At 44.6% G+C, this 22377-nt stretch overlaps 1 protein-coding gene across 1 annotated transcript in view; it reads right to left on the reverse strand.

Moving 5' to 3' along the window:
* Positions 1 to 22377, reverse strand: part of CCDC125 (coiled-coil domain containing 125) — a 53983-nt gene continuing 31606 nt past the window's right edge. The window contains exons 4-12 of the mRNA XM_075342080.1: positions 21664 to 21750; positions 17943 to 18020; positions 15368 to 15453; positions 12186 to 12268; positions 10794 to 10909; positions 6911 to 7015; positions 5306 to 5486; positions 2604 to 2737; positions 1 to 971 (exon numbers count right to left, since the gene is read on the reverse strand). Of these exons, the coding sequence (XP_075198195.1) occupies positions 612 to 971; positions 2604 to 2737; positions 5306 to 5486; positions 6911 to 7015; positions 10794 to 10909; positions 12186 to 12268; positions 15368 to 15453; positions 17943 to 18020; positions 21664 to 21750 (1230 nt within the window). The 3' untranslated portion in view covers positions 1 to 611. The remainder of the gene's footprint in view (positions 972 to 2603; positions 2738 to 5305; positions 5487 to 6910; positions 7016 to 10793; positions 10910 to 12185; positions 12269 to 15367; positions 15454 to 17942; positions 18021 to 21663; positions 21751 to 22377) is intronic.

Genomic DNA, 22377 nt, shown 5'->3' on the forward strand with positions numbered 1-22377 from the left:
TGGATCATGTAATCTACACAAAAAAAATACTGCGAAAACACAGCAAAAAGGTCAGTTGGATTTTGGACCCAGTGTTTTTACTTCCAAGACAGCAGGTTTTTGGCTGCAAAAAAAATGCAACAAAAAGCACTGTGTGTGAACATAGCCTTAAAGAAGTTTTATGAGCTACAGAAAAAAAAAATCCTAAAAAGGCAGTAGAGTAAAATAATATCTATCACTTACCAGATGAATTCCATTGCTCCTGAGCTTCCGGTCAGTTTCCATTTGCCATCTTCATTTCACTAGCCTCAGTGGTGATGCATGAGACCAATGAGGCTAGTAATTGATTTCAGCGGTCATGTCAAAAGAGAATCTTTAGCAATGTTGTGAAAAAGACAGGATATACGGTAAATACTTACATTATCATATACAGAGACTTTGTGCAAAATATAATGAATTGAAGTTTGTTTCTTGGGATATTTTGTTTTTTTACTTATAAATTATAATTCATATTCTTTCAGTAAATATTGAAAAACTTGAACTACAACTTTAATCCATCCAGCTGCTAAAATTTCCACAAATAAAATTATACATTCAGAACAATAATAAGCAATTTAAAAAAGCCAAAATTTCTACAGATCAGATTTGAGGATGTCCTGAACTTCAGGAAGAGTCTCCTGTATTGTTGCAGTCTCTTCTGCGCTTTTTTGTTGAGGATAGACGTCATTTAGCAGCAAGGAAAATGAGGTTTCCAGAGTCCCAAGTGTGCCCTGCTCCTGGTTCCCGCTGCCATGAGACGCATGGTCCGTTAGGCAGTGGCACGCGTCCATAGTTATCCCTACATCAGAGAAATTGTTCTGGTCGCTGCTCACAGGGGGCTCTTCATTACGTTCACCATGGGATCTTGCTGGATCGACTTTGCCTTCTATAGTTCGTGCAAGCATGTAGCTTACTTTCCTTTGATGAGCTAAAGCCTCTTCCTTATCATTAAGCTGCAAATCCAAACAACAGAAATATCCTTTACAACATGTATGGATTGCCATGAATAAGAACTGTACACAAACATTGGTTCAAAACGCGTTGTAAAGTGTCATCTCTATCAGGATGTCCTGTTTTTAACATGTGATGTGACTTTTTTTTTGGAATGTGCTAGTAAATATTACTAGTAAGAGAAAATTACAGTGCAGGGCAGAAAAAGCTTTTTACGCAGGAGCGCAATGGGGGACACTGTGTGGATGACGTAGGTCGCGTCATCCACATTAAGCAAGCTGAAGGAGAGTCCTTGTATTAAGAGAGGAGGTGACGGATGAAAACCAAAGACTTAACCATGCCAACGGTGGATATAACAAGGTATTTTTTTGAATCTGCACAGGGGGTTGAGGATTTATTTACAGCATTCTAGGGTATTAGTGTAGCATGTGTCTTCCTCGGTATTAGTGTAGCATGTGTCCACCTCTACAAAATGGTGTCCTCCTTTACAAACAAAATGTGTCCACCTCTAGAAAATGAAACAAAGTAAATACACAGTAAAATGCATAGGACCTCAGTCAGTCGGTAATGCAAAATCAGACATGTGTTGATTGGCGAAATTATATCTGGGAAGTATGCCAACGTTCCCTAAATGAAGCTCCAGCCATGGGAGGCCTGGGAGAAATCGTTCAGATCGACGAAGGTTTGATGCGTGGTTGTAGAAAATACAACTGGGGACGTCTTCTGCAGGGAAATCGCGTGCTGCCAGCGCAACAGAATTATAGTAACGAGGTCGTTGGTCCGTGGATGTTCGGAATTGTGTGGAAAAAAAACGGATGGGAAACAAGACTTATGCATGTTCCACGTGCTTCCACGGAACGAACAAATGTTACGACCGATAATTCAATGCCACATAGCACCCGGCACATTGATCAGATCAGACGAATGGGCCACTTATTGGAACGTTTCCACATGGCAATTTTTCAATTACATGCACGAAACGGTGAATCATCAACAAAATTTCATTGACCATATCATGGGCACAAACACGCAAAGGATCGAATGCCACTGGGGTCACATTAAAACCAAAATTTTGCGAAAAATGAAAGGTGCATTGCTGAATATTGGTGGAAAAAGATACACAACGTAGCACCATTCAATGCCATCGTACATGAATAGCTGCTAAGTTCTGGTAATTTTACGACTGACTGAGGTCCTATGCATCTTTACTGTTTATTTACCATGTTTCATTTTGTAGAGGTGGACACATTTTGTTTGTTTCATTTGGTAGAGGTGGACGGTATTAGTGTAGCATGCGTCCACCTCTACACTAATACCACATTCTAGTATGCTGTAAAAGAGGCCTTCATTGTGGTGGCCGTACTTTTTATGGGGAAAACCTGCTGACAAATTGCAATTAAAAGTTCAAATCTACAAGAAAAAAAAAAAGATAAGCAGCATGTGCATGAGATTTCAAAAATCGTATTCTCTTTGTTGGTACTGTAAAACAAACGCACAGGAAAAAAAAAAAAAACAGAATATATGATCAAGACGTAAGAAGTTAAACAAGCAGAAATCCTGTAGGGATGACACTCATTTCCTCTTACTCAATTAATAAAAATAATATAGAATATAAATGTTTTATTTTCCCTTACCAGGTCAATCAATATCCTGACAACTTCCTGAGGGTCATCCGCAGCATCTAGATTCATACTATCCGCTGATGATACCAACATGCTCTTTAGTTTTTGACCTAAACTTCTGTTTCTAGCTCTTGAAATCGATTGTTCTTAAAGAAAAAAGACACACAATTAATATATACTAATATACTACATGTGCATGCAATATAAATATGGTAATTTATTACATAACATTTAGTAAAATTTGACTTAACATTGGTGCTTTTTTGTACATCTGAAGATAACCTCTGTAAGAAAAATGTATTATTACATGTTGCCCATTTAATTGGTCAAGTAAATTCTATACAATCAACCTGCGCCTACCATGGGGGGGACTTAGAAGCCATTATATTTGTATGTTGGGAGGACTCACGACTACCTTCAAGTTTTAGCACTAATATGGCATAGGAAAAGAGGCTACCCTTATCGGGCAACCCAATTTTAGACTTTATAAAGCTACTAGCTGTAGTACCCGGGCGTTGCCCGGGATAATAACTGTCCCTCTGTCCCCATCTGTCCGTCTCTGAAATGACCCATCTAGCAATAGGGTCCTTAGTTTATAACTCAGAGAGGTAACGGGCCAAGACTGAACAGAGCACATGAGTTGAAGAGATAGCCCTGGGAGAGAGTTCCAAGGCTTTGGAAGTAGAAAAGCTAAGTACTGGCCATGTCAGCAGGCTAGTTTCTTTAACACAAAGAGAGGAAGCGGAACCGCGGGTTGAGATGAGGACTAACTGGACTGTAGTATCGTGCTGGGGTGTGGTGAAGGAAACAAGACTAGTTGAGGTTGAAATGAGGAAACTTGAAGGAGTAATGAGACTGTGTGTGAAAATGCTCCGTGTTGCAAAGGCAACGTTTGTAAAGTTATGCACCAGCCATCTATTGTATATAGTTCCCTCCAAGTGGCTGTTCAGTAAAAGACTGTTCATTTTGAACTGATGCTCTCCTTCATTGAACTTTTTAACATCTGGCCCTGGCCCACAAAAGTCATCAGCAGCATGCGGCCTGCAAGGGTGTAGCGCCCCTTCAGACGAAGTCCACACCCCCCCAGGATCCTCACCTCCATGTAATGTGCCTGGGCATAAGAGACGAGTGCCATGCCCATGACCTACGCCCCACGCAACGTTATACGTGATCCATGGTGTCACCACATCAGTCCAACCTTAAACTCATCAGGATTAAGTGAGTATATGAGGTTTATTTTAATAGTCAGTACTTGCATGGGAACTATGGAACCATTATAGAATGTGTGGGGGCACTATACTATGTGGAGACTATTATGGGGCCGTCATACTGTATGTGGAGAGCTGTGGGGGATCATACTGTGAGGACATCAGCCAGATCATATTAGACATTATATATTTTTTCTGGTGCACTAATAATTTTTTGTGGGGCAAGTCAGGGGCTACATTACTGTATGTGTGGGGGGGGGGAAACTCGGGGACCATAATTATTATATGTTGGGAGGAATTATGGGGCATTATTAAATGATACGTAGGCACTTGCGAGGCCTTTATTATATTGTTGGGGCACGCTGTATTGTAACAATGAAAAAGCCACACTGGAGGCATTAGAAGTAACATTTTCTAGAGGGAAATTTTACCGTCAAAAGGGCACAAAAGAGGCATTGTACTTTGTAAGGGGCACAGTCGTGGCATTAATATGTGGGGCAGTAAGAGGAGCACACTCACCATGCCATACAGGAGGTGCAGTAATAAAGACAAGTATTACAGCAGAAGGCTCAGTTTTAGGATGAGTTGTTTGTGCAAATTGAGAATAGATGGGGACGATGCTAGAAATGTGAAAAGTCAGATGTGTCTTTGTTGTTATCTCTGCACACGAGTGATGGTTGGAAGACGTTGTCATGGTGGTCTGGGCCAAATTGAAAATATGGGAAAGTGAACAACTCCACCAGAAATAATGTCAGCTGCACGTCCCTATCTAAACTGTACTGTAACATACATACACATATTATATATATATATATACATACATATATACATATATATACATATATATACATACATATACATATATACACATATATATATATATACATATATATATATATACATATATATATATATACATATATATATATACATATATATATATATACATATATATATATACATATATATATATATATATACACATACATACATACATACATACATACATATATATATACACATATACATATATATTTATATATATGTGTTCTCCAGAGCTGATATCTACCACTGTATGGTCACCATATGGCGGTAATATTGGTGTTGGTCTGGGCCAGATGGAAAAGTCGGGAAAAGTGAATGACTTCATCTGAAAGAATGTCAGCTATAAGTCACCATATACAACTGTACTGTAACCTCTTACATGTTTTCCAAATCTGGTATCTATCCTTATACAGTATTGTCACCATATGGTGGTAATATTTGTCTTTGCTTTTTTTTCCAAATAATAGCGCAGTCATCTACTGCGGTTCCCCTTAACCCATTGCGTTTAGGGTGCACCAGCGTAGTTGTAAACATGACCACATGATTATCTATTTATCTAGGTTAGGGGCCCACTAAGATGTGTTTTGCCACTCCACCACCTCTGTGCTAAAGCTGTATTACGCCTTTCTTAAAAAGAAATATTAATGAGCTTTTATAAACTCCACACTCCACAAAACTTACCATCATCCTCTTTAAGGCGTCTCCAGCTGTTCAGTTTTTTGCTCCCTTTCTTACAGAGTCGCTCAATTTCACTTAGAGGCAGAGTCGCATCATTCCTGCGCTTCAATTGCTGCTCAAAGGCAATGCGAAAGGCGTCCGCCATTATGTAGGCTTCTTCCTTGCTCTTCTTCTCCACTTCAAACTGCACAAAATGATCAAATATTTTCAGCACATCCTATACATGGCTGCCATCTATATGGGCATTTAGTTAATAGAAAGTTAAATAAACTGAAGCATAAATAATTGTGTTCCAATGTGTTATTCCAAAGAAATTCACGTTTTTCTTAAGATGTAAATGAGCTGTTAAGATCTTTGGGCCGGATATAGATCTCACTCCAAAGCCTATTTTAAATAAAAGAGATGCAAGACATGTAGAGGTGGAAAGCAGACTGTCAGTCTTTACAGGTCTCATAATGGTTACTCTGTCACTTTAAAATACCTCCGGAGGGACAGTCTCAGGAAGATCAGTTTCCGCCCATAGATCTTAACAGCTCATTTACATATTAAGTGAAACAAGGATCTGTTTGGAATAAAACATCAGATCACAGAAATCAACATTCAGCTTCCTATGACCTGCACGTTCATGTAGACTGCTTAGCAGGGTTGGTCCTGCTGTCAGATTCCCTTTTTGCTCTCCTATCAGTTCTATGACAGTTTGTCACTGTGTAGATACAAACCCTCATCAATATCCCGAAAAATGGCTTAAACAGCAAATCTGATATTTGGTCTCTTTATGAAAGCCTGACATAAGTGAAGTACAGGAAGTGTTGTCAGGGGGCATAGTAGAGGAGCTGCATGGGTCTGGATTGTGAGCTAAGGCCCTGATTACATGGAAAATAACCAAGATCTTAAAAGAGCATTTTAGTAAAGGCTCAAAGTTCCTCTTTAAAAATTACCCATCAGAGCACCTAAAATGTCTTAGGCTATGTGCCCACGGGAGCTTGCTCCTGCGAATTTTGCTGTGGAAAACCTGCGGATTTATCTGGATTTTCCAGATAAATCCGCAGGTTTCAGCATATACAGACACTCCCCATGTTATCCTATGTGACATGGGGAGTGTGTGTGTCCACGCTGCGGAATGTGTGACTGCAGAATATGCTGCGGATGTCCCACAGCCGCACATAACTGCATGCCAATTATTCCTGCGGATTTACCTGCGGAAATCCCGGCGCACCACTATGGAGATACAGGGCGGGAATTTCGCAGTAATCCGCAGCTATTTCGCTGGAATCCCGCAGCTAAAAATAGCTGCGGATTCCGGCGAGCAGCTGCGGGAAACCTGCAGCCGTACCTGCGTATATATCCGCAGGAGCAAGCTCCCGTGGGCACATAGCCTTATAGTTAGTACTTGTATTCCACTGGATTGTATCTAAATACTCTCTAAAATTGGTATTTTCAAAAGGTAAACAAGTATTAATGAGGGAGAGCAGATTGTATCGCTGAGATTAGATATTACCAAAGTACATAGAGGACACATTTAAAGCCCTTTAATAAAACATAGCAAAGTGGTAATTCATCTTCTGTGAGAAAGTCTAGTACGATTAAAGCAGAATTACAATAAGTTACCTCTTGCCGGAGCTGAAGGAGCTGTTTGCGAGTAGCAGCCGACATCTTCGCACATGAGCAGGGCTCTCCTCCAGGACAACACGTACAGGCACCGAGCACAGCGAGCTAAACACAAGTATCCCAAGTGTGAGAATAGGACGCCATGTACACCACCAAGGGTCAGCTACAATTCTTACACTATTATGTTCTACACTGGGGCTGGGCAAAGTGCTGCCCACAGGCTACATCCGGGCCTCTGGCTGTCCAGCCCGCGAACCGAGACAGCCAAAGTGCTGAAAACAGTGAACCACTGGCCATACCATACCCTCGCTTGCCGCCAGTCCATCGCCACCACACAAGTCTAGATGTCATCGTATTTGCATCCTCAGGATGCAGACAGCGGTGAACACATTGGTTGAAGACAGAGCCAATGTGTTCCCAGAACCAATCAGTGTGAGGCACAGCAGACGGAATGAAGACACATCATCGGGTGTGCTGTGCAGAACGTCAGTGCTTTGGAGGCTGGAGCACACCGGCGGGGGAACGGCAGTGTGGCAAGTATGTGGTGGAGGTTTTTCCCTGTTTATGGGATGTTTATATGTATGTAGGAGGCTGTGTGGCGGCTCATGCTGTATATGGGAGGCTATGTGGGGGCTCATACTGTGTATAGGATGCTATGTTGGGGCCCACAATGTATATAGGAGGCTATGGGGGGCTCATGCTGTATATAGGAGCTTATGTGAACCTCAAAGTATATAGAAGGCTATGTGGGGGCTCCTAATGTATATAGGAAGCTATGTGAGGGCTCATATTCTTAGGGAGCTATGTGAGGGCTCATGCTGTATTTAGGAGGCTATGTTCGGCTCATACTGTATATAGGAGGCTATGTTCGGCTCATACTGTATATGGGAGGCTATGTGGGGCTCCTAATGTATATGAGAGGCTATGTGTGGTTCATACTGTATATAGGAGGCTATGTCAGGATTAATGTATTTAGGAGGCTATGTGGGGGCTCAAACTATTTAGGAGACTTTGGGGGTTCAAACTGTATATAGGTGATTATATGGGGGCTCATACTGTATATAGGAGGCTATGTGGGGGCTCACATTGTATATAGAGGGACTATGTGGGAGGTCATACAGTATATAAAGGGCTATACGAGGGCTCATATGGTATATTGAGAGGCTATGTGGGGGCTTATACTTTATGTAATGGGCTGTGTGGAGGTTCATACAGTATATAGGGACCTATGTGAGGGTTCATACTGTGTACAGGAGGATGTCAGCATAATTCATTCTGCTTAATATTAAGTGATACAATTAATATTACTAGAGAGGTTAAGTGGGGGGCTCATACTGTATGTAGAGGGCTGTGCGGGCACATACTGTTTATAGGTAGCTATATCAGGGCTCATACTGTGTATAGGGGCTATGTGGTAGCTCATACAGTATAGAAAGAGGCTATCTGGGGGGGTTCATACTGTATGTAGAGGGATGCGTGGTAGCTCATACTATATATAGGGCAATGTCAGCATTCTTAATGTTACTCAAAATTACGGTAAGTGATACAATTAATATTACTATAAAATAATAATTATAATATATTAATACTGAGCAAAATTAATTTCAGCCTATTGGTTCAGACATGCACACCTGTCACGGTCTCTCATGTTGTCTCTTGGGAAAATTAAATTGCCTACCCCTGTTCTACACTATTATTATCACATTGTTATTATTATGCACCAAAATATATTGCAGCACTTTACAATTCAGAAGTACATGTACAAACAATATCAGACATTACAGGATATTACATTCAAACAAGAGGGGTGAGGATCCCGCTCACAAGAATTTGCAATCTAATCTATAAGGTTATAGGGGTGGCATAACAGGTAAACATTGCTTCTATATTATGGTTCAAACATTTTTATAATTAATAAGGGTATTCACGTAAAGTTGCATGAATCAGTCATCTGCCAATATCTGTACATGTCCAGACACAAACTGGTCCTGAGAGTATGGAAGGTGTGGGAGATGTAATCAAGGGACCAGATTCTGAGGAAAAACATAGAAAGGCAGAGCAGAGAGTTCATGCAATAGACCGGTCTATAAAGATGAGCTATTAGGGCGCACTTAAAAGTGTAGACGCTGGGTATTAACCAAATTATCTGGGGTAGTGCAGTCCAATAGAATGATGCAACACAAGAGCAATCTTGGAAACAGGAGTGTTTGTTCTGGAAGAACATCCTCTATAAACCATAACTTAGAACACAGGGTAGGGTAATAGACAGAGATGAGGAAAGACATGAGGAAAGACATGAGGAAAGACATGAGGAAAGACATGAGGAAAGACATGAGGAAAGACATGAGGAAAGACATGAGGAAAGACATGAGGAAAGACATGAGGAAAGACATGAGGAAAGACATGAGGAAAGAGATGAGGAAAGAGATGAGGAAAGAGATGAGGAAAGAGATGTAAGGCAGTGCAGCACTGAGGATAGTTTTATAGAAGAGTATGATTAGTTGATATTGTAGTGTGTAGTGGACAGGTAACCAGTGCAATGACTGGCACAGAGTGGTGAAATGAGTGTAGTGTCAGACAGAAATATATGAGCCTGGATATATTCTGAATAGATTGGAGAGGAATGGGCTGCAGTAATTAAGGCAAGAATGAACAGTGAGGGTACGAGTCCACAACCAAGACTCGCTGTGCCCTGGACACGGCGAGTCCTGACCTACAGGGCCGCGAGTCTCCTTTGCAGGAGAATGCAGGAGACCCCAGCTGCTCGTGCCCACGATCAGTTTTCAAGCAGTCGCGGTCTCGCTCTTCTGTTTTCCCTGCAGAGAATGCTTGCAACTCCGCAGTTAACAATTGACATACTGCGGCTCGGAAAGCCACACCGCAGGTCAGTTTACGCTGTGTGCCGTACACGCACAGTGGGCATGAGATTTCTAGAAATCCTATCCACTGTGCTTGTACTGTACATTACAGCTTTTAGGACTCAGCAAAAACATGCTGCATCCAAAACGCTGTGTACACTGATCGTGAGCACACAGTTTCGGGGCTTTTGCTTCACAGCGACTTTGGATAGGACACCTGTAATATAACCAAACTTTAATAGGCATCACTGCTAAATCACAGCACCATACAACTGAATGAGTACACATTTCCACCCTGAGGTTACTGTGACAGTGACAAACAAGTTGAAAGAAGTCTAACTGCATCGGATCTTATTCGCTGTTGGTGTGCTGCGTTCTCACTACCTTGTGCAAGGTTCGTTCAAGGGAAGGGAGTGTGCAGCAGCCCAACAGCGACCGCTGATTGTCTGCAGGGCCACTGTGGCATAACAGTATCACAGGAGACCCAACGTAGTATCTCTGGAAGGGGGAAAACTTATTTTAATAAGATGTTGTCCAGGTAGGCCTTATGGGACAAGTCTGCAGTCACTATGTGAATTCTCACAAGTTCTCAATCCTCTTATAGCCCAGTCCACAGCTGAGGCAGCCATAGTATAGGAGTTGCGATCAGACACCGAACGCAGTTTCTTATGCGGTGTGTAATTCATGCTCAGACACTTACACACCAACAAATAAAAATGGCAACCCCAGTGGCTGCAGAAATAAATACATGTTTAAAAACAACTTTTATATGGTTTTTAAAATGATACATATAATTTTAATGCAGAAATCAAAATCACGACACATTCCCTATAAATAAGCAGGCAGTCCAATACATATGAGACATAGGGAATGTTTATCAAGATTTTTTACATAATACAGTCCACAAAATATGGTACATGTGATCCATTAAAAAAATTAAAAGAATTTAAAGGGAATGCCAACTTCAGATGTGGGTGTGTGGATTCCAGGACAATGTGACACAGGTAACATATTGATGGACTTACCTCAAGTGCTGTGACTTCCACTAGGCTGCTTTTATCAAGAGACACGTGATCCTGGAACATTTTTTGCTGCTTCACGTCGAGCATGGCCAACAGCTCCTGGCACTGCTGGGTTACAACTGTACAGAGAAAGGATGGATGAGAATGACGTGCAACATAACTAACGATTCGTAATCCAGGGCAGGAGACAGATACCGTATATACTTGGAACAAGTCCGTCTGTGACGCCTCTGGACTAGTCAGGTTGTCACAGGGTACTGCACACTCTTTATCTCCCAGTGCAGGACTCAACCCCCCATGGTTCTTCGTTCCCAACTTGCAGCACTGCCTCCATCAGCATCTAAAAACCCTAATCACACCTTGCACCACACCCTGTCAGGCACACCAGTGGGCTGCTGAGCTGGAATAGGTCCGCCCACCTAGGGGTCAGGCAGAGAGGTGGGAGGTGACAAGTCAGTTGACTGGTAGTCCTCGAGCAGTGAGGAGCTAGGAGGAAGCTGGGAGTTGGAGCTCCCAGGGGAGAAGTAGATTGGGTAGCAGACAGTGGTCTGGACCCGGAGGAGTCGGAGACCCGGTCGTGGGATATTGGGACTGGGTGCCTGGCTTAGTCTAGGAGAACGGTCGGCAGCTGCAGTCTAATAGCCGGTCTGGGTCCAAAAGCACGTCGGGTTACTGGACCCTAGGTCGGGGAGAGGCTTCAAGCAACCCGGCAATTAACCTGTGGAAGAATAGGGCCTTTATGGACTGTCCCTACGAAGCTCAGAGATCGGGGGCACTAGCGCAACGAGGGGGATAGGGCTTTTTAAACAAAGCAGCCCACTGAAATCCCAAGCGTGAGCTCCTGAGAGCAAGCTCCTTTACTACCCATAGTAGGGAGCGGGGCCCGGACAGCTCCAAGCTTACGGGCCACTTGGACACTTCTAAAATTCTGTGCACGGAGGCAGGCACCTGACCATCAGGCAGTGCTGCAGGGGACGGGACCCGGATGAGCTCCCCCAAGAGGGCAGCGGCACCCAGAGACTTGGTTTACTCCATCACCCCGGGTACTCCCAACGGCAGCGGTGGTACTCCCTATTACCGCACACCACGGGTGGCGTCACGAACTATCTAATCCCCTTGTAAATAACCCCCATCACGTTTTAGAGTGACCCTGAGCCCCCGGGTCTGGAGACCCTTGAGCCACGGGCAGTGACACTCGGATCCAAGCAGTTCGACCGCTGCTGGGGCGGTACACGTCCATTACAGGAGCCAGAATATTTTCTAGAAGCCATACACTGGATGCAAAGTATAAGGTAAGATGCTTGCAACTAATAAACAAACTTTTCCACATTCTAAAGAAATATCCCCTCCCCCCCTACAGTATTCTGCACTGTATAGAGCAGCTCTAATTCTTACTGGTGTTTTCAGACTTCAGGACCCTCACTTCACTCTTCCGCAGCTCCAGACTTTCTTTCAGTGCTGCATTTTCACACTGTACACTATGAGGGAAAAATATGACAATATCCACTGAAAACCTTTCGCAAGCAGCAAAAAAAAAAAAAAAAAAAGTATTGTATGCTGTAAGCAAGAGAAGAGCATATTAGTAAACAGGACCCACGTATTGCTGAGGGGTCGACCCGGTGCGTAGAACTGCAGGATAGCAGTATATTCAACGTTCTATCATCGGGATAAAGTCACATATGTGCTCACAAGGTCACCTGTAACCTTTTTTTTCTCTATAGGAGAACATTTTTCAGTTGTCATGATTATCTGTTTATACAGCAATTTGTGGTGATGTTAGTCTAGCCTAAAAATATCTCCTGGCATTAGAGGGGTGTTCCAGTTTCTGGAGAGCGCACTCCCTAGGCGCAGTTTGATGGGAAAATGAACAAAGTACGCTTTACTCCCTCCCTCCAGTCCAGCGGCTCAGCGATTATCTGCAGCACTGCCAAAGTGATGTCAGCACTGCAGACAAACAACCAGGGCAGAGACCTGAGAAGCAGCAAAGGCCCAGCACTGGACCGGGGAGGGTGGGTAAGAACTGTTTATTTCTGCCATTGGGGAAAGAGCTTTTCTAAGCTGGAAAACCCTGGTGTTGCAGTGACTGCAGGTCTGTCAGTGACGGCAGGCACATTGATAAGCCAAGTACCAATAAGCTCTAGTGAAAGAGATTGTCCACTGATTTAACATTGATGAACGATCCTGACACCCTGCACCTCTGCAGATCAGCTGATCTCAATACCACTGTCGCCTACCAGTAATGCTCAGTTCCAGAGCTGCTCTGTCTTCTGATAGTGACTGCGGCCTGGTAGTGCACATCTGCCTCCCATTGAAATCAATAGGAGCTGGATGTGCAGTACCTGGTCGCTGCTGCTATCAGAACACGGAGCAGCTCCGGAACTGAGCATTTCTAGCCACTTGCTGCCACTGACAGCACAGAGAACAGCTGAATGGCGGTGGTGTGGGGTGTTGAACCCCGGCTGATCATACATTGATGACCTATCCTAAAGATAGATGTAAAAGTAGTGAACAATCGCTTTAAGCTGTAGTTCACAAGGACAGACCTGATCTGAACTCCCTATACCTATTACGAGGGGCTGCTGATAAGTCTTTGGCTTTACCAAGAAAGAAATGAGATAGGATGATGAAACTTTACATTTATTCCACATACTCTCCACTGATGTCAGCACACTTCTTACATCGGTTTTCCAAGTTCTGTAAGCCTAGCAAAAATAAGGATTTCAGTTGTGCCTCAAACCAGGCATCCGTAGCAGCCATGGCATCAGAAATGGTGTGAAAATTAGTACTCTTGAGGTGTATCTTCATGTTTAGAAACAGATGATAATCGGAGGCAGCTAGATCTGGTGAATAAGGTGGGAGGTCAACCAGCTGGAGGCCCAGCTCTGCCAGTTTTGCCGTGGTTGCTTGTGCAGTGTGAGCGGAGGTGTTGTCTTGTAGGAACAAGATTCCTTTGGACAGCTTTCCCCGCCTTTTGGCCTTCAGAACTGCTTTCAGTTGGTCTATAAGTTCGGTGTAATACCTTGCATTGATGGTGGAACCCTTTTGAAGGTAGCCCACTAGCAGCACGCCCTTCTTATCCCAGAACACAGACACCATCACCTTAGTGGCTGATTTTTGCACCCTGAACTTCTCTAGATGAGGAGAACCACTGTGCCTCCACTCTTTTGACTGCTTCTTGTTTTCAGGGTCATACAAATAAATCCAGGTCTCATCTATAGCAACCAGTCGATCCAGGAAGTTCTTATCAGTCCGGAAACGCTGACAAATGGACCAGGAAGTTTTCACTCACATGCTTCTCTGATCTGTTGTCAAACATTTGGGGACCCACTTTGCAGATAGCTTCCTCATGTCCAAATATTCATGGATAATGACACAAACACGTTCAACAGGAAATCCCCATGATGTCTGCTATTGCTTTAGCTGAAATCCGTCGATTCTCCAGTATGAGGTTGTGCACAGCATCGACGATCTCCGGAACAACAACCACTCTCGGTTGTCCAGAACGTTCATCATTGGTGCTGAAGTGGCCCATTTTAAATTTGGCAACCCAGTTCTTAACTGTGGAATATGAAGGGCATTGATCCCCCAATGTCTGCGACATATCACCATGAATATCCTTCGCAGACTTTCCTCGCAGAAACAAGAATTTTATCACTCCTCTGCTCTGTTGCTGTGAATATCGCATTAGACTCCGCCATTTTGTTTTCCCACGTGCATAGAACACTGTTGCCATAAGCAACAAACACAACATTTTGAAAACATATATTAAACACATAAGGCTGTCATGTGATGTAACATTCATTACCATAGAAACAAAAAAAGATCACAAAGCCAAAGACTTCTCAACAGCCCCTCGTATCACTACTTAAAAAGATAGAGATGCAGATATATTTGTATTGCTATAGAAGCCATCTAGATGGGTTTTTCCTTAAAAGTCTTTTTCTCAAATTTTCTGACTTTTCAAAGTTTTTTACGCCAGTTTTACGGCATGAAAACTTTAAAAATTGGGGCCATGGACTGAATACTGTGTAGACAATGGAAACAGGGACAGCATACATTGAACATTGTGCGCAGAGCCACGCTTGTTAAAGGGAATCTGTCACCAGGTTTTTACTCCATCTGAGAGCAGCATAATATAGAGACAGAGACCCTGATCACAGTGATGTATCACTTACTTGGCTGCCTGCTGTAGATTTGATAGAAACACTTTTTTTTCTGCTGTAGATCTACCAGTTTTCATAATGCTGCGCCGTCTCTAACCACGACCACAGCACTGATTGGCAGCTTTTTGTGTACACTGTGCATAGGCAGTGGCGGGGTTTTACCGAGCCCATGAATATGGAGGACTATAGGACTGAAGTATGCCAGCCATCTAGTGATAATCAAAACTACAGCCCAGTAAGTGACCTCGCTTGAATCAGGGTACCTCTTCATTATTTTGTTCTCAGACTAGGTGATAAAAACCTGGTGACAAATTCTCTTTAATAATGTTTATCCATATTGTCATTGTGACTTATTCTCACAATACCACCATAAAACATTTGTAATATTATAACCTCAGGACATAAGATACGCACCGTTCATACTTCTCCTTCCAGGACTCTTCCAGGTTCTTAATCCTCACCTGATCAAACTCAATCTCCCACTGCAGAACATTTATCTCCTGTATGGAGAGACACAATAAAGGCCAAATAATAAACCGCCATGCTTAAATATTGTCTTTTATACTGTGGTATTTCACACAGTGTCCATACACACTCATTGTTTGCTTTCCATGTTCGTTAATCATACATCGGAGTAAGGCTGATAGCAGTGACTGATGTATTGTAAAGGTCCTGCTTGGATATGTCTACGTGAGATATGTACTGTGGTCGTGTAAAAAAGCGATTCTCATGAGAACAATCCTGGAGAGTCAAAAAAGGAGAGTGGGATCACCCTGTGCCTGGGACGTGACCAGTCAACAAATGTAGAAATTAATCCCAATGATATAGGTCAGAATTACCTTCTACAGTGCTGTCTATAGACGATGAATAACTTGACCCAGACACGAACGTAACAAATATATGTGTTGTCAACTGAGTAATAAAGCAGAATATGCATCTATATAGCGCAAACAGTCAGAATTCAGGGCTGTGGGAAGTGCATTTCATTAATGGGATCCGGTCATGTTGAAAATGGTGTCTGACCTGCGGGCCGGATGCTACGGAGGAGGAGGAGCGGATCAGATTTATATACGATTTTGTGGGAAAAGTTTTGGCACAACTTCCATTTTATTCAATGAAATCCTAGGTAATTTTATGCACAGAACAGTTTCCACTACAACAGGTCTCCAAAAATGTACTGATCTTACTAGGCGTCGATGCCAGGAGCCCCGGCAATTACCAACAATTCCCTGGTGAGTCGTCCAGCGTAAGTATTTTATGGTTGCCACTGAAATCGACCATTATGCAGAGGGGATGTTGTACCAACTAAATAGAATTTTGTCTTAAGATATTAAAAATAAATAAGAGACATTAAAAGAGGTTTTCTGAGTATATTCTGTTACCCGGGCATTGAGAGATAGACGTATGTGACACGCCCAGCTCCAGGGCCGGGGGAGATGGGTGTACTCATTACCGGGCCGGACTAGTTCGGTGATGTCTCGGTGGCATGGCCCGGTTTGCATGACCCTGGCGGTGTCTTTGAATAAAGGGATGATTATTATATTTATAATGGAATAAAGCTTGTGATGCCACCTGTGGTTTTGCGGCTATGTGGGCCGCCACTGCGCTGCGTGTTCCCCAGGGCAGATGTTGATGACACAGCTAAGGTGATCTTGCTCCCCAAAGGTAGAGCAGGACCCCGGGGCAACCGTTGAATTATCAAATGTATATGATGATAGGGAGAGACGCGGGAGGAATGCAGACAACACCAGGGGTTTTGCAATAACAGTCCTTTACTCACTGCACCAGTTCCAAGTTGACAGCCAGCTGAGCCATCCCACGTTATGCTGGGATTCCTGGTGATGGGCCTCCGCCGATTCTGGGCAGGTCAGAGGTCAATACCAGTGCACCCCTCAGATGTGCCTTTTCTGGTCGTCTCTATTGCGCTGACTCTCACCCTCCTGTCCAGCGTCTCCGCACACAGTGCCCTGAGCTAGGGGCTGCGGACCTTCAAAGGGTTTTCTGCCTGCTTGGCTCCCTGATCCTCTGTGGCCCCCTTCCAGCGGATTTGTGTGCTGTTTGTGGCCCAAAGGTGCGTACAGCCACCTTGGCTTCCAGTGTTACTAGAAAATCCTGAAGCCTTTTCCTAGTCTAGGGACCGGGACCCCATTTGCAACCAGATCTTTCCACTCGGTGTTCTGTGGAGCAAGCCCTCTGATGCTTCCTGCATGCCCGTGTCTCTAGGATCCCTTCTTCTGTGTCACCCGGGGCAAACAGGACCCCCGGGTCTCTACGCTCCGGTCGCCTCCTCACCACCAACTAACTGACCCACTCTGTCAATTGTCAACTTAACTCCACCCACTCACTTCAGACACCTCACTCACTAAGCTCCACCTTGAGACTGGCTTCAGGGATGGTGCCAGCCACTATACAAGTCCAGCTGCTCTAGGCCCTAACCACGGCTTAGTGGAGTGTTGTGATGAGTCTGTCTGTGTGAGTGTGTCATGTGAACTGGTGGATGATCCCCTCCTTACCCTGGGATGGGATACCACACTTCTGTATGAGGTGCAGTACCTCTGTGGCGACGGAAGCCCCAAGGGTGCCACATATGGTGCACTGGCGCATACAGACAGAAAAGGCCCCTGTGCAAGAACAATATAGGGACCTTTTGGTGTCTTTTAGTAGCCCACAAAAGATGACAACCTCCAAGAGAGGTTAGTGGCTGCTAAACTTCACATCACAAAAGACTATGTTTGGATTTTAGGGTTCTTCTGTTAATATCTCTAGTGGGATCAGAGAACAGCAATTACAAGCCCGTAGTGAACATAGGTCAAACATTCTGCACTCCAGCTCCCAAACATCTGTCCGGCATATTGGAAGTTGTGGTAGCACAACAGCTTGAATGCAGAATGTCGCTGACCCCACCCTGGAGGTGCTGGTACAGAAACAGATCTTAGCTGTAGAAAAGAAATATTACAAGAGTTGTACTATATGTCTGTGTGGTACTGACCTTTTCTAGAGCTCTGCGATGATCTTCTGCTTTCTGAAGTACGACCTTCGTGTGACTCGTGGCTTTATCAAACATCGCCTATGAAAGACAAAGCATCACAAATCTTTCACTGAATAACTATCCAAACACATCGGGGTCATTCATTAAAGCTGTTATGCCTGAAAAATGTGGAAAATGCTTTTAAAAGTCGCAACATTTTTACACAATGCAGAGTTGCTAAAAAATATGCAAGTTTTGGCATTTTCACACATGTCTAAAGCTCCGTCAAAAATGGGCTAGAACTGGGGAAAAAGCCAAGAAGAGTTGTGGCCATCAAAAGTATAACTCTAAGGCTGGGGTCACATCAGCGTATAGCATCCAATGCCATATGCTATTGACACCCTACTCACATCCTGTTGCGAGCGTGAGCCAAGAGTCATTTACGGTGATCAGATTCTCTCACATGCGATAATCTGAGCACAGGTGAAGAGAACATTGAGAGCTTAAAGAGGTGGTTCACTACTCTGCAATAGTGGCCACATCTCTGTAAATCGGATAGTGAAGGCTTTTTCTAAATACCTTGTTCAGTCAATTCTACCTGTGAACAACACTATTGTGGTCTGCTAATCCCCATGAAGTGACCTCTGGGCTCCATGACCTCTGAGATCCGGTGATGTGATGTCAACTTCAAGTTGACTAAACATCACTGAGCTCGGACCCAGTCTTCCTGAGTGACTGGGTTGTGGGCAGTGTTTCGCCACTCGTCACAGCCCAGTATCACAGTCCAGCATCGCTCCTGCTTGCGGCGCTCTGCAGGAGAGGAGAGAGAGTGCGAGATGCTGGGCTGTGATGAGCGGTGAAATGCCGCACACAGCCAAGTCACTCAGGAAGACTGGGGCCAGGCTCGGTGACGTCAGTTCAACTGGAAGTTGACGTGACATCACCGGATCTCAGAGGTCACAGAGGTCCTTTTGCAGCCCCCTAACCCTTACTATGACCATTTTACAGCACAAAAGTTCGAGTGCCAATTGACACTATGCTTGGGTTTCCTCCCACACTCCAAAGACATTCTGATAGGGAATCTAGATTGTGAGTCGCAATGGGGACAGTGATGATCATGTCTGTAAAGTGCTGTGGAATTAACTGTGCTATACAAGTGAGTAAATGATTATAAATAAGGAAGCAATGTGAGATTTTCTTGCATTGCATTTGTCTGATTCATATGATCGTGTGACCCCGGCCTTATACCGCTACTCCAGTCTCTGAATTTGTACTCCAGCAAGCCCTTTAACAAGACCGGCGTGCGCATTGGTATTTCTCAGTTATTTTATTGGGACAAAAAAAAAAAGAATGAATTGCAACAGACCTTATTGAACATAATGGGGTTTATGCAAAATATACTGCAGAAAACCTGCAACAACAAAAACTCACCAAATGCTCATCATTGGAACGTAGCATAAAGTCCTCCATACACTATAGATAGCTGTTGGCCGAACATCGCTCAACTCCTCCATACACACACAACGTGTGTGTGACGCCCTGGCGCCGCCAGGTGGTCACACACAAATTAAGCCCCCACATAACACCTTCCCTCAAAAGGTTACACCAAGCCGACAAAACCCTAGTCACCCCCCCAGGGTAGGAAAGGCACACGAGTGGGCGGGACCAGGTGGAAGGAAAACGCCCACCTAGGGGTCTAGAGAATCCGGGGCAGGAAAGTAGAGGAGATTGAAAGTAGAGTTCGGAGTAGAGAGTCGACAGAGGAGAGGAATGGAGAAAGTGAAGTGAAGTTCAAGTGGAAGTTAGAAAGGAAAGGCATCGAGGTTAGAGCCCCGGCATGCTGGCTAGGTAGCAGATGGTGGTACGTGTCTGTCAGGAGACGGGAAGACAGCTGCTGGAGATCCAAGGTGGACCGGGACAGGGTAGAAGCCCGCCGATACAGACACCGGAGAACCGACCCGGAAACCATGCACAGAGCGGGTACCTGGACCCTTAAGCAAGGGCCGGAACCACCGGCTTTGTTAATTCACCAGTTGAGGACAGGATTATAGGTGGTGTCCCACCCAAAGTCCCAAAGAGCAGACCGGCAGCCCACCGCAGGGGATAGGGCATCCCCCAGGCCCCCTTTATATCTCACGGGTCAGCGTCTGAGGTCAAGGCTCCCACCCGTAGTTCTGGGAGTGGACTCCAGTGTTCCACACCAGGAAGTCCAAAGAGAACCAATCAGTGCAGAGGAAAGTGACAGACCATCACCCCGGGTAAGGGACCAGAATACACCCGGCCGCGGCGGCCGGCCACTGGCACCTTGGTTTACCACTGGACTTGTGTGATTTCTTTGACTGTGAGTACACTAACATCCTCCGGTCCGACCAGGCGCGCCGGCCCCTGCAGCCACCATCCTCAGCACAGTGACACTGGGCCCCGGGGCATCCACCCATACCCACGGAGGGTTAAAAACAACTAGTTGCCATCCCAACGTCCCCCGGGTGCCCCCTAATAGCAGCGGTGGTACCCCATCTTACCACACGCCCTGGGTGGCGTCACGGACTATATAGAAAATCCCACATACAACCAATTCCCCTTTTTATTTGAACTGTCCGCGAGACCCCCGGGTCCGGAGACCCCCCGAGCCACACCGCGGATCCGGATCCAAGCAGTTCGGTTGCTACTGACATGGGGGCGGCACATGTACTTGCCTAGTGCTCCTGTGTTTTGTATGACTGCACTGGCAGCAACTTATATCTTAGAGAATAACAAGGATCAGAAGTCTAAAATGGGAAACAGATACTTATCTACCCCGAGATTCACCTGTTCGGGGACACCATACATATTAGATTGGCGGCCAAATTAGTCAATATGCAAAGGTTTCGCCTACGTTAGTCTAATGTTTATGGGGGCCTTAAAGGGTCACCCAGGCTTCTGCCAAGTCTGTAGTTACTCGATTTCTGAATCCTTACAGTGCACGCACCATACTCTGTTAGGAGTCTCCAGTATTGCTGCCGAAACAAGATGGTCATGTGACCACAAGTACGTGAATTGCTACATTCCAACTAGACAAGCTCGGACTCATCTAATTCTGTATGGAGCGAGGCTGAGCCTGTCTAGTTAGCACATGACCCCATGTGCGCAAATCACATACTTGTGGCCACATGAGCGCGCTTAAGGATAAAAATCTGCAGACATATAGAGTGACTGCAGGCTTTTACCACAAGAATGGATAAATACACTTAAAATTGGTGGGCACTACTCAGAAAACCCTTCATCAATCTAGGTTTTCGCCCTTGTAAAATAAAAACACTTATATTCACCTCCAGTCCTGGTGCTGATGAAGGGGTGTCAACACTGGCTCTTCCGGGACTTGTGTGACATTGGACATGCCTGCGTCCAATCAGCGATAGTTTCACTGTCCCTTCCTTCGGACAATTCAGATATCCAAAGGAAGTGAGAGAGCAGCCATAGCTCGTGCGTCCTCTGGATATCAGTAACGTCATAAGGAGGGAACAGCGAAGTGGTCACAGGGATCGTTTCACATAATGTCACACAAGCCCCGATACAGCCAGTGCCGACACCGATGGAACGGCCCCAGCACAGGAGGGGAATATAATGGTTGTTATTTTACAAGGTGGAAACAGGCAACCTTCTGAATCTTTATCAGTAGTGAGCAACCCCTTTAACTATGTATTCATAGTCTTACCTGCACCTTGTACATAGTGCCCCCCCGATAGCAGCTTTTACAACTTACCATGCTTTGTAACATCTTCAGTGCTTCATCCTTTCCATCACATTGTCTTTGGGAAGCTTCTAGATCCACTCTTAGAAGTTCGACTTCCTAGAATCAAAGTAGTTATAACTTCTATCAAATCAAAATTTGTAAAATGAATTACACAGCAGATATTTGTTTTTATACAAAGCACAAGGTGGTAAAACTATCCTTTCTGCCCAAAAAACAGTTACCTTGTATATCTGCTATATGTCTGGTGGGAAGTGACACCTGCTCTTAGCCCTACATTGACACTTCACAGAGGGCTGAGAATGGTAAAGTCTAACCTGGGCACTACAGCTCGGAAATTTATGGGGAAGTGATTTTTGTTAAAAGGGAACCTGTCACCACTTTTTTGGCCTATAAGCTGCGGCCACCACCACCGAGCTCTTATATACAGCATTCTAAAATGCTGTATATAAGAGCCCAGGCCGGGGGTATAACATAAAAAACACTTTATAATACTTACCTAACGGTTGCTGTGGTGGGCCTTGTGGGCATCTCCGTTGTCCGGTGCCGGCACCTCCTCTTTCGGCCATGTTAGTCCTCTTCTTGAAGCCTGGGTGCATGACGTGGCTACGTCATACACACTCGGCGGTCCTGTGCAGGCGCACTACAATACTTTGATCTGCCCTGCTCAGGGCAGATCAAAGTGCGCCTGCTCAGAACCTGAATGCTGGCGAGTGTGTGTGACGT

The sequence above is a fragment of the Anomaloglossus baeobatrachus genome, chromosome 1 (assembly GCF_048569485.1).
Source record: "Anomaloglossus baeobatrachus isolate aAnoBae1 chromosome 1, aAnoBae1.hap1, whole genome shotgun sequence".
NCBI lineage: Eukaryota > Metazoa > Chordata > Amphibia > Anura > Aromobatidae > Anomaloglossus > Anomaloglossus baeobatrachus.